The sequence below is a fragment of the Psittacula echo genome, assembly GCF_963264785.1.
Source record: "Psittacula echo genome assembly, chromosome: 8".
NCBI lineage: Eukaryota > Metazoa > Chordata > Aves > Psittaciformes > Psittacidae > Psittacula > Psittacula echo.
The window spans coordinates 6760293-6778283 of NC_137744.1; the positions used below are offsets into that span (position 1 = coordinate 6760293).

General features: G+C 42.2%; 1 protein-coding gene across 1 annotated transcript in view; it reads left to right on the forward strand.

Moving 5' to 3' along the window:
* Positions 1-17673, forward strand: part of COL4A5 (collagen type IV alpha 5 chain) — a 56232-nt gene extending 38559 nt beyond the window's left edge. The window contains exons 34-50 of the mRNA XM_080624735.1: positions 142-231; positions 935-1074; positions 2050-2176; positions 3369-3449; positions 4412-4513; positions 5072-5122; positions 5864-6049; positions 11469-11602; positions 11978-12050; positions 12197-12268; positions 12672-12800; positions 12926-13024; positions 14271-14483; positions 14808-14985; positions 15332-15446; positions 15767-15939; positions 17524-17673. Of these exons, the coding sequence (XP_080480861.1) occupies positions 142-231; positions 935-1074; positions 2050-2176; positions 3369-3449; positions 4412-4513; positions 5072-5122; positions 5864-6049; positions 11469-11602; positions 11978-12050; positions 12197-12268; positions 12672-12800; positions 12926-13024; positions 14271-14483; positions 14808-14985; positions 15332-15446; positions 15767-15939; positions 17524-17605 (2045 nt within the window). The 3' untranslated portion in view covers positions 17606-17673. The remainder of the gene's footprint in view (positions 1-141; positions 232-934; positions 1075-2049; positions 2177-3368; positions 3450-4411; positions 4514-5071; positions 5123-5863; positions 6050-11468; positions 11603-11977; positions 12051-12196; positions 12269-12671; positions 12801-12925; positions 13025-14270; positions 14484-14807; positions 14986-15331; positions 15447-15766; positions 15940-17523) is intronic.
* Positions 17674-17991: the final 318 nt, after the last annotated feature.

Here is a 17991-nt window from a genome sequence, read left to right on the forward strand (position 1 = left end):
TGTAGGAGCAGTATGAGGCCTAAAGAAACTCCAAATCCATTGCCTTTGTAATTGGATGACAAGCACATTCATATGAGAACCCATTAATATCGGAAACTTTTAATTATTGCCATCAATTAACTAAACCCACAACTTTCCTAGGCATCAAGGGAGACACGGGGCTTCCTGGGCCACCAGGACCAGCAGGACCTCCGGGGTTAAAAGGTGCCATGGGAGAGATGGGCCTGCCAGGTTAGTTTCTGTGCTTGTGTTTTACTTCATTTTGGCTAGTGTTTTTCTTTTACATAGCCCAAAGATGGATCTGCTGTGTGCAATATCTAAGAAGATATTTAAAGGGTATGCAGATGAGGAATACATAAAGGTCTACATACATATTTGTTGAAACAGTGCTTAAGAAATAGGAAATGCCCATTAAAACAGAAAATACAAATAATGAATATATTGTAAATACATATTATTTTAAAGTGCTTACGGATGTTGAAACAGAATGATCTTCATCTTGTAACTTCCATATTTCTCTGGTTTCCCAGATCATATTCTGTGAAAGTTCAGAAAAAAGGTCATTCTATAAACCCCCTTTTAGACATCAGACACAAGCAAAAGGGAAAGGAAGAAGTGAAGCCTGTTTAAAAAGATTGCTGGAACAAAAATTCCAGCTTCTGAGGATTCTAGTATTAAATTGTGCCTTCATACAACAGAGGTTTGTGTGAATGAACAATAAAAAAGAAAGCTTAGAAACATCGTGCAAAAAGCCATGAAAGATCTGTAGATAATTTAGTTTCTTTTTAAAACTAAACCCACATTAGGTATTCAAAGCCAGCCGGTCGGTTTGTTCGTCCTTTCTACTTCAGTTGCTGTCATTTGAGTGATTTCTCTAAACCACTGCAGAAGTTCTCTTTATATTTATAAAACTTGTATTTTCTCTTTTGGACAGGTCCCCCAGGAATTAAAGGCAGCCAAGGAATAGCAGGACGTCCAGGGCAGCCTGGGCCTGCAGGATTTCCTGGGTTGAAAGGGGAGAAAGGTGACCCTGGTGTTTCAGGCATCGGTATTCCTGGTCTTCCTGGACCAAAGGTACATTTACAAAGTCCTTCAATAGAAAATTCCATGAAGAAATTACCTTCTGTGTTGATTGGTTGTTGGTTGGGGATTCTTTTTTCAGCTCTATTACCTATATTCAGCTATATTATTATATTCAGCTCTATATTACCTGTAACTGTAAATACGTGTATAGATATATTAGTAACAAGCAGGGTTGACTGTGGTTTGTTCTTTTCAGATGGGAGAGAGTAGTTGCAATTTTAAAGGTGAAAGTATTTCTATATCATTTAATCTGGTTAAAGAAGAAGACTTACCAGACCTTTCAAGTTGGGCTCAACTAGTGGCCTAGTTGGCACTGTGACACCTTCTGACATATTGGGATTGGGTAGGGATTTATACAATTAATATCATTGTTCCTATGTCTAATTATATAGTTAAGTCTAAAAAAAAATGAAGACTATATGCATATGAGAGTAAATTACCAGTTCTATATCAGGAATTCTGCTGCTAAAATTGTCTGTATAAAACGCTTGCACTAATGTTTACCTGTATCATTCTTTCTGTCACCCACAAGGAAGTGACAGACCTACAGACAATTTAGCAGCCTTCACTGGTGCTTTACAATTGATGTGGAGCAGCAATTCATTCAGCAGAAACATTGCGTGATTAAAGCACCACAGATTTCTTTCTGAATTCCTCATTGTCATGGGGTAAAAATCTCCCATCTCTTCTGCAAGAAAAGAGAACACTTTTTTCTTTAGTGTAACTTCTTCAATGTTCTGGGGAAAGCTATGATACTCTACACAAAATCATGGAGGAAAACTGTTAAAATCTTTACAATTGCTACTTCCAATGAATTTTCTGTGAGATGGTTAACATTGACTGGATGTAAGGAGAAGTGTACACAATATAATGGTGCCTTTTCATGATGGTAAGACTGGGAGCATACAAGAAGGGCTTACCCATCTTACAAAGACTGGGTTCTTACTTCTGCTTCATGTTTTCTAGGGTGATCTTGGTTTACCTGGATATCCAGGTAGTCCAGGCAGTAAAGGTATAGCTGGAAGTCCTGGTTTGCCTGGATTTCCAGGCAGCCCAGGTGCAAAAGGAGAACCAGGCCTTCCTGGATTCCCAGGTAATTCTGAACAGGATCTTCTTACTTTCCCTCTTGCTTATATCGGTATATACATCTGAACACAGGGAGTGATTGGTGCAGCTTCTTTCAGAGTTTCTAGCAAGCTGCTGCCAAGCTTCGTGCTGTTGGAATTGTCTCTGCAAGCATAAGTCTGTGAATGCATCCCTGAGGGGATGTGGCAGTTGTGCTAGCTAATGGTGTCCACTCACAGCAGTCAGACTCTCACCTCCTCTGACCCACACTATAGCTATGTTTAGCTTCATATTTTTTCCTCATGAATCAATAAAGAAGTGTCATCAGGAAAACCGGGTGTTTTAATAGCATCCACTGCCAAAAAATATGTTCTAAGGAGAAATCTCTTTCTGAAATATAATGAAATTAAGTTTTGCATTCTTCTCTAGGAAAATATTAATAGAGATTGTTTATGGGTGTGTGTCAATTCTTCCAGTCTCAGTTTAAAGAAACAAGGTTTTTACCTGTGCTGCATTTGCAGCAGTAAAGGCTGTTCTACAAGCATGCTTGAGCTACTTTCATGTATGAAGTTAGGGAATTTATAACAGTGTAGTCATGGCAGCAGGAAGCTTAGAACAGAACAAAACCTGGCCACGAACTGACATTTTTTTACCCTCTGCTTCATGTCATGCCTGAAAGACTGTGAACAGTCGAAGTGGTGTATTGAGACACTACCTTGGGCAAGTTCAGATGCTGTTCAGAACAGACATACTGCAATGGATCAGTTGCTATTCCTGCCTCCCACTCGGTTCATGCTGTAGGGGTGAGAATCTGGTGTAAATTCCAACTAAGACCATTTTTATTAAGATTCTTTTTTGGGAAAAGGCAATTGGGGAAGGACTGTCCAACAACAGTTCATAATGCTTTAACTCGTCAAGCAGAAGAATGGTTATTTCCTAGCAGACTCACTGTGTCCTTAGCCATGGGCACTCACAGTTAAGAAGACAGAGTCTTAAGAGTAGCAGTAAGGACAGTTGTGCTCCTATGTTCTGTTTTGTTGTGTTCTTTGCTTTATAATTCGTCTCCTTAATCAACTGTAAATCTGCAAAATGAACATAAACAAAGTATCCTGATACAATTGGCTCATTTGTTACTAAGGATATCTCAGATTGTAGCATTTCAAGATCTGCTGAAAAGCAGGTTTCGTGCCTAATTTGATTGAAATGCCCGTACTTCACAGGGACGCCAGGAATTCCAGGACCAAAAGGTATTGAGGGGCCTCCAGGTAATCCTGGCCTGCCTGGACCACCTGGGCCAGTAGGTGAGCATGAACAGTGCAGCAAAAGTCATCTGCCTCTGTGAAAAACACATGAAGCCACTTCCTTTCTTCTTACCTTTTTTAACACCTGTATGTATATGGATGCTCAGGCATCACAGAATCATAGAATAGTTAGGGTTGGAAAGGACCTTAAGATCATCCAGTTCCAGCCCCCCTGCCATGGGCAGGGACACCTCACACTAAACCATGTCACCCAAGGCTTTGTCCAACTTGGCCTTCAACGCCGTCAGGGATGGAGCATTCACAACTTCTGTGGGCAACCCATTCCAGTGCCTCACCACCCTTACAGTAAAGAATTTCTTCCTTAGATCCAATCTAAACTTCCCCTGTTTAAGTTTGAACCCGTTACCCCTTGTCCTGTCACTACAGTCCCTGATGAAGAGTCCCTCCCCAGCATCCTTGTAGGCCCCCTTCAGATACTGGAAGGCTGCTCTGAGGTCTCCACGCAGCCTTCTCTTCTCCAGGCTGAACAGCCCCAACTTTCTCAGCCTATCTTCATACAGGAGGTGCTCCAGTCCCCTGATCGTCCTCATGGCCTCCTCTGGACTTGTTCCAACAGTTCACTGAAAAACAAAAGAAAGTAGTTTTAACTCCCTCTTGATGACTTGTATCTGGTGTGATAGTCAAATCATTAGCTATTGAAACAAGAAGTTAACTGTTCCAGTATTTACCAGCTTACTCCAGTGGTCTAACCTGCTTTTATAGGAATAAAATTGTAACTTCTCCTAAAGGGAAGCATTATATTATTTTCAGCAAACACTGACTGCTGAAAAGGTCACGTCCATAAAAGCCTTTTCTAAATTGTCAGGAAGGAGAGAAAGGCTTTAATTTTAAGATTGCTCTGCTGTGAATTTGTTATTACATTGTCACACTTCGCATTCAGAGGGGGGAGGTTGGGGGTTTTTACTGCATTACTGTGCTAATGTGTTCTATCCCCCTCTTAGGTGATATGGGTCGTCCTGGTCCTCCTGGTCCTTCAGGGGAGAAGGGACAGCCTGGTCGAGATGGTATCCCTGGACCAGCTGGTCAGAAGGGTGAACCAGGTTGTGTATCCTTTCTGTTGGTTTTCTCCTTGTCACTCTGCGTTCTTATGTCCTGCTTTCTCCATTCTGCTTTTCCTGTACTGTCCATACATGTTCAAGCTGCTCCTGTGGTTCCCAGCTGCTTGAATGGTTCACAAAGGGTGCTGCCAATGAAGCACAGGGCAAGAATTCAGTCAACTCTTAGATTTTTATTACCTGACTTCAACACCAGCCCCTGTTCCTGGATTCCATGGTAGCTAGATTGCTTCCACTCGGAATGGATAAACAGTGTAATGTCTGCCTTAAAGATAAAACCCCAACTAAAACTGGAAATGTATGAACTCACAAAATCTGAGAGAGCATTGTGGAAATATTTATTTCGAGATGTGTTTTGTAGCAAAACCTCTAACTTTGATGTAGACAGGTGAGTGAATGAGAATGCTGGTGACTACCAGGAATCAAGAATTCAAGGAATCAGAGATTTAGGTGAACTGCAGCCTTCATCATTCTCAGCCTCATATTCCTATTCCTGGAGACTTGAAAGCTAAATGCTTATTGTTAACTCCATCTGTTTCTTTTCAGGTCTACCAGGTTTTGGGCGCCCAGGACCTCCAGGACTCCCAGGATTGTCAGGTAAAGGTTGAATGTAAAATACATCTACACACCAAAAAAAGGAGGACACGTTGGATGTTCTGCAACAACCGAATGCCATAGCAACAACCAAAATAACTTTTTCTTGGTTCTCAGCAGACCGTTTTCAATCAACCACAGTAATAAACACACTCATTACTGACTGCTGAACTTTGTAACTTAGCAATTATGCAGACAGAATGAATCCACACAGGATAATAGTCAACTGCATTTGTGTGGAGCTTTGCTGATCTGTCTCAGTAAGTAAAGCATTCATATAACAGATGACAAGTGAAGCTGCTTTGAAAGTATAGCTGCTTTCTGTGTTTTCAAAAGCAACTTCACAACCTGAGCTGTTACTTTCCAGTACCATTAAAACTCCGAAATTCCTCAAGCTGAATGGAAAATTTGCAAGTATGTCTTAACTTTCAGCAGTGTCTCAAAAAAATGAAGTCTTCATATATACAATTTCTTCATATAAGCATTGCTTGCAGGCTTACAAACTCAGAGGATGTTCATGAATTGCAGCATCACTGAGGAGTCAAGTGAGACTTAGACATTTTATCTCTATGTGCTATAGCACTTCTTCCTGCAAGAATTGTTAGCCCTGACTCTTTTCTGAATGTTTTGGCCAGATTTGCCCGTTCTGTGGGAGAGAGAAATGGCTCTGCTCATTGACATTTGAGCTTTTTTGCCTATCAATTTGTAACAGTATTTCATAAACCTGGCTCTTTGGTTTTACAGGGCAAAAAGGAGAACTGGGGTTACCTGGCCCACCAGGGCCCCCTGGACTTCCAGGTCTGAAAGGAGAACCAGGTTTCCAAGGATTCCCTGGTCTACAGGGTCCACCAGGTCCACCAGGATTACCAGGGCCACCTCTGGAAGGTCCTAAAGGTAGCCCTGGCCCGCCAGGTGTTCCAGGACGGCCAGGTAAGAGTGTGATCCATACCTATCAACATCTGTCAATACTTTCACATTTTGCTGGTAGGTTATCAGCCTTCAACCTTTGTCAGTTTATTTGGATGAATAAGTTCAAGCCTCATGGCGTAGGTCTTAATGTTTGTGGGCAACCAGAGGACTTTTGTTGCCAAAAGTAGCTATCTGAAAATAAACCAGCCTCAGTTTCTATTCATTTCTGATACCTGGCAGCAAAACCCTAACGCGTTGATAACCGGGAGATCCTCCGCATGCTGTCACAGTAATCATCTAGCGCGCACGATACCGACTCCTGAGCACCTGATACCTTTGCAGTGTTGTCCCGTGATCAGCAAATGTCATCGCGCACAAAAACCCCAAAGTAACAAACCCATCATTTTAAGAGTCCTGACAATCAAATTCCTGCTAGCATCACAGCATGACCAAATTGGATAGCTGCCTCTTCATCTGCGTGTCATGTAACATAAGTCATTGCTCCATTGTGTCATGTGGCTCCCACGGACTCAGTGCACCATCGTGCCTTGTTCATCTTTCCATTCCATGTTTGCATTTTGGTCCTGTACCAACTAATCCTGGGAATGAAAGAAAGCACTATTCTGAGTTAACATTGCTGAGCAGCTCCCTGGCGTGGATTAGAGTTTGATTTCTGTTTTGTGCCATGGAATGCTTATTTGCATTTAGATACTGCTGAGGCAGCAGGAGGAGGAGTGAAGGGGTAGGAGATGGTGGGATGCTGGGCTTGGGCTTTGTAGTTTAACTGTGCCCAAATAAAGCCCTAAGACACCCTAGATGTCAAGATCTTTCAAAGGCAATTTTTCTGTATGTAGAGTGGTACAGCAACTAAAATTCTGGCACAGGAAGCTGATTGGCCCATAAGAGTTTGGGCTTTCATTTTGAAAGATTCTGATACAGAGACTATCTCCAAGCTCCTGAAACAAACCTCAGCAGCTCCTGATATATAATAGAACTGAGATTCTATGCCCTGCTGTAGCATTGGTGTTTTTATGAAGCTTCTCATCCGTTCACATTTCCCTGTATAAATCAGGTGCTTACTGACTAATCCGCTGGAGACATAGAGGTGGGACTCATTTTGTGCAGTTTTGTGAGCATTGGTGGGGAGAAACAACCAGTGAGGTTCTGCTCAGCCATGTTCTCTCACTGCCTCTTTCACTCTTTCTCTCTCTTATTTCCATTTTTGTTGCATGTGATGTATAAAGCGAAGCATTTGTTTTGCTCAGTTATGTGTGAACTAATGTGGATAAACCAAACTATTATTGCAGTTCTGGTACCATCAGCACTCCAGCCTTTTGTTTCAAACAATAACACAGTCTATTGTTGGAATGCTGAATTTGTAACATTCCAACATTAGGCAGTTAGTCATAAAAGCAGCTGTGTGGCTCTGCAATTACCCTCCTTCTAGGGACATGAATGAAACCAGAAGCTGTATGTGTATGCTGTTTGTTGTTGGCTTCTGGGTATCTTCTAAGATTAGTAAAAGCGATGAGGTCAAGCATGATGTAGCTGTCTGACTTCAGTTGAGCTGCCCCTAAAACCAGCATTGGTAAATGGGGTTGGGATGGGTTTATTAATTAATTATAAACTTAAGCCAATTTCCAGGGTAACACAATATCACTGTTACTGTACGTGTCTATTTTCATTGCTATGAATAATAATAGTTTGGTGTTTTGCATTCTCTATGTAAAGGAATATTGAGCTAAATCTGTAAAGAAGGGTTTAGTTGAATATGTTAGCTTGTTGATATGTCTAACAATTTTGATGTTTTTCCCCTTATTCTAATGATGACCTTGGTGAACTCTGATCCCCTACTCCCAGGTCCCTCAGGTTAGCCCCTTAACTCCAAAATAATAACTTTGCATGAAAATGAATGTATAAATACTTTAGTAGTGTCTAAATGTAGATATGCTGAGCCATTTTTTCAGACATACCTTTTAATCTCTGGTAGAAAAGAAAAGCTCAGAGTTGGCTTTCACGTTCTTCCTCCGTGTTGTTGTAGGACTCACATGGAAGGACTTAGTCCTGTTCTCCCCATGTGTGTCCAAATTTGCAAGGCTTTCCTAAGGTGTCCCCAGCTGTGAAGCTTGTTTTAGCATATTTATTCTCAGCACAGTTGAAAACAATAAATACTGTTTTCCATCCTTTTTAGAAAAGCAGCTTGTGCTGTCCTCCCATGCCTTTGCTGTGTAGTTGTGTTTTGCAGCTTGGGCAAGTGACAGTATTCATTTTTGTAACAGCTACTACTGTTGATTTTGGACATTCTCAAGTGACTTAAATAAATTAGATGCTTCTTTTATACCAACACTGTCTAGAAAAATTTATACAGAGTAACAGTGATGCTTTACATTCCTAACTTGGAGCATTGTAGCTTTCCTGTGCAGAGAAATTCTTATTTCCATTGTTTTGCTTCACCAGTACCTTTAGAGGAAATGAGGAAAACTCTTTCTTTAACATTTGTTTAATGAAAACGAAGCATTGCAGCCCTCCCCTCCCTTATGATAAGACAGTGGAATAGGATTGATAAGAACATGGTCATTGTTACAAGCTTATTGTTAATTATAGCACATCAGCATGTAACGTGAGCCAGCTCTTGGGAAGGTTTTTAACATCTGTGTCTAGATCAAAAATGACTTGGTATATCTATTTAGTAATAATGATGCTTTTAGGTTTTGCTATGATGACTTTTAGGAATCAGAGAGTGGTTTGGGGTGGAAGGGACCTTAAAGCTCCTCCAGTTCCAACCACTGCCATGGGCAGGGACACCTTCCACTAGAGCAGCTTGCTCCAAGCCCCATCCAACCTGGCCTTGAGCACTGCCAGGGATGGGGCAGCCACGGCTTCTCTGGGCACCCTGTGCCAGCGCCTCAGCACCCTCACAGGGAAGAACTATCATAAGAATTCATAGCACATTTCAGTTTTTGGTTTGCTGTCCTAAGCACTGGGAGGCAGCAAATGAGGGAGCCCCAGATGGTTGAATCCAAGCTTTATGCAGTCATGTAAGAAATGAATATGGCTTTATCTTTTAATTAAACTGTGGCCACACAACCAGCAACCACTCTTTCAGGGAGGGCCACCACCATGGGTGTGCTGAGAGGAACTCTGCAATCACTTCATGTGTTGTTCCCCTCTATGATTGTGCTCAACCAGAATGCAATCATCAACAAGTGTAGGGCAGATTTATAAATCATAGCAAAACCTACCTAACAGTGAAATATAGTTTTTAAGTTCTTAACAGTAACAATTAAATGTCCATGTCATTATTTTTAACAACTGTATTACAGTTAGTATTTAAAGTAATTTACCAAATATGTAAGAAAGTGCATTGAGGTAAACCTGACATGTATTTATTGTAGTTTTTAGCTGCAGCTTGCATGGTGATATGTGGATGTATTTAAATCATTTCACTGACATGAAAGACCAAGTTGCTTATAGCATTTGCAGCCCTTCTCATCCATGTCAATCCTCCTTACCAGTTTGAAGCCTACTTTTCAGTCCTAGAATTGTATTCACTGATAGTTGAGGCTCATACGCAATTACTGGTGATAAGTGCTTCTGCTAACCCACTTTTCTTCTGCCCAAAGCAGAATTTTGCTCAGAAGTAAGTTGTCATTCACCATTTACCTACATATTTGCCAAGTTCCAGGCTCTGTGATGTTAAATATTGTCAGTGAAATGGTTACAAACCCCACTGTGAGTAGGACTAACCACAAAGGCCTCAGCTGTAATGTTAAAGCAATAACACGTTCTTTAGTAAAGCTTGAAGTTTGTTGTTAAATGAAGAGTCAAATTAGTCTTAGTAGAGCCTAGTCACCAGAATAACTTGTATCTGAAAATACACATTGTTGTATATTCATGTATGGTTTTATGCATGCATGTGGATTATATTGTAAATACAAAATATGCTGGTGAAATGGGTTGTTGTGTAGTGTATATACTGTCATCTGTACTATTTCTAACTAGTAATCTTGTTTTGTACTGTGTGATGTCTGACCCTTCTAACATCGATCATTGGGCTTTGGTGAACTCTGATCCTTCCAGGTCCTCCAGGTTAGACTCTTAACTCGGGCAATTTATTTTACTGCGTTGCACTTGATGTAAGAGAAATGGATGTTTTGCTGTAATGCTGGGTTATCTTGTTAAGGACTGTGGTTACGCTGCAGTTCCTATGTGTTTGATCAGCATGCCTCACTGGTAACCCAGTAGTAGTTTTGCATGTGTACGGTACTAGGCCAGTATAAAAGAGCAAAATGAAGACAAAAAATCCTTGCATGATGGGATGTTTTCTGTAGCTGGAACTGCTACAGGATAAGTGTGAAATGTGCTACAGAATTGCTGTTGATTTAAAAAGAACAATTTTGGAAGGAATTCATCCTCAGATTTGCATGCAGAAATACAGCTCATCAAATTTAACCACTGAGTACAGACTATGAGGATTCCAAAGGAGATGTTAAATCCTTCAAGGTTGCAGCAGCATTGAAATACAGCACGCTGATAAATGTATTAGATTTGTTGTACTATAGGGGAGAATGTCATGGCACTGTCCTGCAGAGAGATCCTTTCGTTAATCCAGCTACGAGATCTACCTTGTAAAACATTATTAGCTGTTGCTGCACTTGCTTCCTGTTTGTTTTGCCACAAATTCATATTGGTTACCTTCTATTTAGATGGTTGGAATAAAGGGGGGGGGGGGGTCCTCATCTGGCAGTTCTCCAAATACCCAAACTTCTTTTAAATCCAGCACTTTGGATTAATGTGGCTGTAGCAAAGGCAAAGTATTTAAAGACCAGGCCAGCTCCTCTATTGCATTTACACAGTATAATTCTACTAAGGACAGACAAATCAGTTGAAGGGAGAGTCATAAGGAAGTTTCTGCACCTCCAGTTGTTACTTAGGCAAGACAGAATGATGGGCTGTCAGCAGACAGCACATACCCGCTTCTCCAAAGGCATGTTAAATTCTAACAGCAAAAAAGCAGCAATTTTACAGTGTTGAGATTGGCTTTCAAAAGGAATTCAGTCTGTTAAGATAACACCTGAGAGATGGTGAATGTGATGCAGGTCAGCAGAGGGGATATTTGTACCATCTAATTTTGGGGTTCTTGTCTCCTCCTAAAGGCACCAGTCTCATCACTGGTAAACTTCTATCGCAGGTGAGTTTCAGTGCCTTATGGAAAGGTCTGCTTCCCTTCATCAGCTAGATAAGGAGCCTGGGTTCCCGATTTGGGTAGTGCAAATAATCCCTCTGTTTTCCTGTTAGTTTATCCTGAATTCAGAAGTATTGCTGGGAAGTCAAGCCAAAATACCTTTAATTTATTTAGGTTTTTTTATGCTGAAGGCACAAACATGGGGAGGATGTTTGATATGTGCTGATATACCTGTATTTGTTCTGCAATGTTAAGGTCCACCAGGCCCAGAAGGTCCACGAGGGCCACCAGGCAGTGGAGGACTTAAAGGAGAAAAAGGGAATCCAGGTCAACCTGGCCCCCCTGGCCTGACTGGTCACAAGGGAGATCAAGGACCACCTGGACGCCAGGTAGGACAGGGCGTGGAGTTCTCCCCCTAGTTTAGTTTTAAATGCAATCAAAATTGAACATATTTGGGTGGAAAATGCAGTTTATTGTAGTACAATAAAAGCTAAATTGTGGTAGCTAACACCCTGTCTTGTAGTAAGAACATATCTGAGTGGGATGTCCCCATTGTATTCCCGTGGGAGCTGGAGCTGTCAATGCACACTCCTTTTACAGCATTCCCTGACAGCACCCAGTGCAGTGAGCAAAATGCATGGCCTCAGCCCTTCAAAGCATGAGTTGACAGACCCAAAGTGTGCTTATTTGTCCCCCAGCCACCTTTTCTGTTTATCTGAAACTGCTGAGGAGATGAGTGAATAACATGAAGCTGTTCTGTTCAGGGGGATCCTGGTCGTCCAGGTCTGAATGGAATGAAGGGTGACCCTGGGGTTCCAGGCGTTCCAGGATTCCCAGGTATTTATCTGGCATTTCAAGTGAAAACCTCCAGACACAGTAACAGCCCCTCAGGGAGGAAAGAAGCCTGATTTTGGCCACTCCTGCAGCAGTTTGTTAGACAGCATGTTCTTTCACTGTGTAACTGTGTGAATTTGATGTTTCAGGTATGAAGGGTCCCACTGGACCTGCAGGACCCGCTGGCCTCACAGGCAGTCAAGGACTGCCAGGCCCACCAGGTAGGTGTCATGTGTAGCATTATTGTTTGTCACTTTTGCTCCCTGACAGCAGAGTTTGCTACCCAGACGTAGGACTGAGTCAGTCTCAGCCAGCAATGAATGTAGTTAAGTGAGCAAGGGCTTAAACGCAATCCCAGGCTGTACTTTTTTAGCCCTATGAGTAATCCTGCTCTATTTTATACTCTGTATCCAGCCAACATGGATTAACACCTGCAAAAGGTGTCTTTGGAGGGGGGTAAGTGACGGGGGTGATGTCACCCAGAGCACTTTTTTGCTTTATATATATATACACTTTGCATTGATAGAGCTCTTGGCATCAGACTTTGCAATCAAGAATAACAGAAACTGTTTCTGATGCTCTCTTCCACCTTGGTTTAGCTAACACTGAGCTGCTTTCTCTCAGGTCCACCAGGTTTACCAGGCACCATTGGACGAAGCATTGTTGTCAAAGGAGACCCAGGTCCCCCGGGGCCTCCAGGACAGCCTGGGTCAAAAGGGCCACCTGGATTGCCAGGGCCACAGGGACTGCCAGGTACGATCCTAGGTGGCTGCAGAGAATATGACCAAGTAGAGCTGAGTGCAGGCTGCAGTGCGAGTCACTTGAATTCAGCCGGATTCAACTGAACTGTATCTCAGTTATGCGTGTGTCTATTCTAGGTCCAATTGGTCTTCCTGGTGACCCAGGGCGTGATGGACTACCTGGTTTTGATGGTCCAGTAGGACGTAAAGGAGAGAGAGGTCTTCCAGGGCAGCCAGGTATGGTGTTTATCCTATGAGAACCCAGTGGAAAAAGAGATGCTCCCTTTTGTGAGTGCAGGCTAATAGTGGGAACTGAGATCTTCACCTCATGGGAATAGCAATAGAATTATAATTTTAGGATTTTCTTAATTTAAAAATACTAAATTTGAATATCTCATGAACTGAACATACTACAATTTGGAATATTCCTGGAACCAACACGTTGCCAGCCTTTGCTGAATAATCCTGTAAAATGCTTTATCTCAAGCTTAATGGCATCTCCTTGGCAGCACGGATGGTAATGAAGATGGTAAGAAACAGAAGAGAGAGAGGAGTTAAAATAATTCTGGTTTTGTGTGGAAATCATGAATGGCAAAAACCAGACTTCGTAAAGGAAAGAATGTCACCAGAGGCAGAGGCCAGGCTGCTGTGCAGCTATTGCCTAGAATCACTGAATTGTGGTTTGAGAAAAGAAATCAGGCAAGGCACTGGGCCAGTTGCCTAAAGAAGATACATATTAAGTAGCTGAAGATTACATTCTAAGGCGTTTCCTCATGAATTGCAAACAGTTAAAGCAGTACAGAAATCCATAATGCCTGTCCTCCTTTTTCTCTGAGTACCTCTATGAAATCTGTTAGCATTATTGTAGTGGGAAAATGTAACCAGTAATGCCTGGCATAACACAGGCTAAATATTTGTTGTTTTATTTTCTGATGGTTTTGCTGGTCAAGAACAAATGACTTCTCTGGTACCCTTCTCAGTCATAGAGAGCAATCTCATTGTTGCTCTCATCCCAGGTGGTTCTGTTCTACTTCCACTGCAGCTTTTCTATTTACTTTGGTGGACTTTGACTCAAGTGTTCTCATAGTGTGCCTTAGGGCTCTGCCATTGGTTTTGTGATCTTGAGCAAGGTGTTTGTTTGTTATCTCAGTGCTTTGGAATTGGGAAGCTGATTTGGACTCATTCCTGTGGCTACTGCAGTTGTTATCTCGGTGCCTCACAGCTCTGACCATATTTCGCTTCGCAGTAGCCCTTCAACACAGGGAAGTTGTGCAGTTATTTTATGAACACCTGTGACAGCCTCAGTGATTTAACCAAGTTACATGAAAAAATAATTGGAGGAAGATGAGTGTTAGCAGATACCAGGTCCCCCAACTCACAAGCACATTAGGCCCAAGACCATGCTACCCTTCAGAGCTACATTAGTCCATAAAAGAAATGGTGTTAATAAATACTGTGTGGTTTGTGTCTCTCATGTGAACAGGTTCACGAGGAATACAGGGACCTCCTGGTCCTGATGGCTTACAAGGCCCACCTGGTCCTCCTGGAACAGCTTCCGTGGCTCACGGATTCCTTATAACTCGGCACAGTCAGACCAGGGATACACCGTTATGTCCACAAGGAACATTGAGAATATATGATGGATTCTCTCTTCTATATGTGCAAGGAAATGAGAGAGCACATGGCCAGGATTTGGGTGAGATATGCTGTATGCTCTGTCTTTAAGGGGAAGGAGGTTGTAGCTGCTTCATCAAATGCTCTGATCCTCTGAAGAGTTACAGTCTTGGCGATTGCATACCAGGATCTGCTGCCTTCAAAGGCTGCACGGTATAACTGGGGATGAAAGAATGTAAACCAAGACTGCAAAGTTAAGTTTTTCCCACCTGTGACAGTGTGATAGCACACGTTGTGCACCCACGGGTGGGGAGGAAGGAAACACAATTACTGCTCTCTAACAACTGCTGTAGAAAGCAACGAAGTGAAAACTCTGCTGTCACATTTTCTGTATCTTACTCCGCAGGTACTGCTGGGAGCTGTCTCAGGCGTTTCAGCACCATGCCCTTCATGTTCTGCAACATCAACAATGTTTGTAATTTTGCATCGAGGAATGACTATTCCTACTGGCTGTCAACTCCAGAGCCAATGCCCATGAGCATGGAGCCACTGACTGGGCAGAGCATCCAGCCATTCATTAGCCGGTGAGACAAAGCAGGCTATCAGGTCTCTCTTTTTAATATCTGGATAAATAACCCATCTTATCCATGTATTTCCAACGTGCAGATTGGATATTAGGAGGTGAATCTGTCTGGGAAATCTAGGAGAATAGCTTGTTTTAAAGTATTCATTGTCTTAAAAGGTCTATTTATGTGCCACAGGGATCATTAAGCGGCTCTAAGAGCTCTCCTCCTTCCTTCTGAGCAGCAGCCTAGATTACTAGGACAGCCTCTCACAGGCTGGATTTCCTCCCTTTCTCTGTGTAAGAATTCTCAATAAAACATATTATATTTTAATATCATGTTTCTCTGATACTTCCCCTGTGTCCAGATGTGTTGTGTGTGAAGCTCCTGCTATGGTGATAGCTGTTCACAGTCAGACCATCCAGATTCCTGCGTGTCCTCCAGGCTGGGACTCCCTTTGGATTGGTTACTCTTTCATGATGGTAAGCACTGCCTTCTACTCCACAAGTGGCTAATACCCACTTGTGTCTCCAAGTAGCTACTTTCGGACTTTGTTTTCCTCCCTTTCTCTGCAGTGGTTATCTCTTGAAAGCCTTTACCTTCCATGACTAACCCTGGTAGCCAAGATGAACAGTGATTTTCCAGTACACAGAGCCCAGTGTAACTGATATTTATGGAGGTGCCTGACACCGCATTATCTAAACCAAGAGCAAAAGTGGCTCATGTGGTGTTTGAATGTTGTGCTGTTTAATTTTTAGCACCTCTCTAACACTGTTGTCTGTGTGGTTTTTCCCTCCACTAGCACACGAGTGCTGGAGCAGAGGGCTCTGGACAGGCCCTGGCATCACCTGGATCCTGTTTAGAGGAATTCCGCTCAGCTCCGTTCATTGAATGCCATGGTCGTGGCACCTGTAATTACTATGCCAATTCCTATAGTTTCTGGCTGGCAACTGTAGAGGTGTCAGAAATGTTCAGGTAAGAAAACCTGTTTCTTGTGTATTGCTTTATTCCAGAATAAAAGCTTTGGAACCCGAATTTGTTCCAAAGATCAAAAGAGATTTGTTTACAGGGATATAGGGAAATAATTTCCCTTGTTTTCCCCCTCACAACCAGTTTTTCAAGTGTTTCCTTGGTAAGCCTTTAATAGTATGTAAAAACTTGCTAGGGCACATTCTGTTTTGGAAGGAGTCTGATTCTTTTATGTCAGTTCTCACTCACATTTAGTAGTACCTTCTCTGTAGTTACTGTATTTGGAGCCTAAAAGATCCATTTTGTTGGGTTTTTCTCTTGTCAGGTCTTTAGACTCAAATATTTGGAAAGGTCATTCACAGACATACAAAGGACAGGTATGAAGGGCAAAACCAGCTCTACATAAACCATTTAAGGCAGCTGTTCACATAACCTGCTTTTAAAAGCCTTGTGTGACAGAGGTTTCATACCCTCCATGGCAAGCATTTTTCCAGTACTTGGCAGAGGAATGAGGATGACATTTGGCTGTGAAGAAGCCAGTGCACATTCTGTCCTCAGCTTCACTGCAGTCAGCACGTCAGCTGGAGGCTCTCAGCTCCTCAGGCTTTCTCCCTTTCCACTTGAGTAGCAAAATCACTTTGGTTTTGAAAAGTCATCTCCTCTCCTAGAATCAATGGCTCCTGTCCTGTTCGTGTGCTGATGGAAACCTCAGTGTTCCCACTGCCCCCCAATTGGAAAATGTAGCTTTGGGGTACAGGGCTGGCAATAAGCACTGTGATGCACAGCAGGAGTAGCCCCTAAGTTGGCTTTGTGTAATGCCTATAACCATGTTACTTAATGTGCATTAAACAGCCATCACTCTTTCACTTCTCAGGGTGGTTGGGTCAGTTCTAATTCACTAGTGAAAACAGCCTACTAACAACTACCATGCACCCTGGAGTTTTTTTGTCTCCCATAAACACAACTTCCTATTTTATCTTATTTCTTAAAGAAACTTTTAAGAATTGGACTTACTCTGTGTACCTGCATGTTACCCAGCTTTGTTACATTCATGTTACCCAGCTTTGTTACATTCATTTTGTTACATTCATGTTACCCAGCTTTGTTACATTCATTTTGTTACATTCATGTTACCCAGCTTTGTTACATTCATCTCCACCTCCTTGCTCTTTCAGAATATAAAGAAATCATTTGGGAAAGCCATCACTTAAATACAAAGCAATTGTAGCAATGTTGTTTATGGGTTGTTAAAAGTGCCCTTTAACTAAGAAACCCAAAGGCTACAAAGACCCCAGAAATACTGTCTCAAATGTACAAAATTCACCTTCCACTTGGTTTGGTATTTGTGCTACACTACATGCTAGCCTGAAGTAGCTGTTTAGGATACTGAGACATGGGACAGCATTGAACATCTGTCACCTGGTGTTGAGGACAAGATCCCTCTTAAGGAAGACTCTCAAGTACATAAGAGGGGAGTTAGTCCTGTATTTAAGTGTTATCTTAAATGGTGAATGAAGTAGAAGTTTAAAGGAATGGTTCTGTTAGCAAAGGAAAGGCTAACCTACCCTTACCTTTGTGTCTGTCAACCAGTAAACCTCAGTCAGAGACACTGAAAGCTGGAGACTTGAGGACGCGGATTAGTCGTTGTCAAGTTTGCATGAAGAAGACGTAACGTCTTGGAGAACGTTTATAAAACAGTTGAGAATTGCTGAGCTGCACTGTTCCAGCTGCAACAATGGTGCTACTGTGCAGAAAGAACAGAAAACACACATCCAAACTGGTTTAACCACGCAAATTCAAGTGTACCTCACTCACGTGCCAAACTCTAAGGGTTGTTCGGTACATATCTGACAACAGGACTAAGGTGAAAGAATTGACCTCTTGGAACCAGCGAAGAACACTCGAGGTTCACAAAGGATCAGAAGATGAATTGTTTCATTTCTCTCCCTGTACCAAAATGGCACCTCTTTGATCAACCATGAGAAAAAGAAAACCACGGCGCACTGAGGATGTTTAAAGTAACCAGACTGCAGTTTTGAAGAACATTTTTCATGGTGC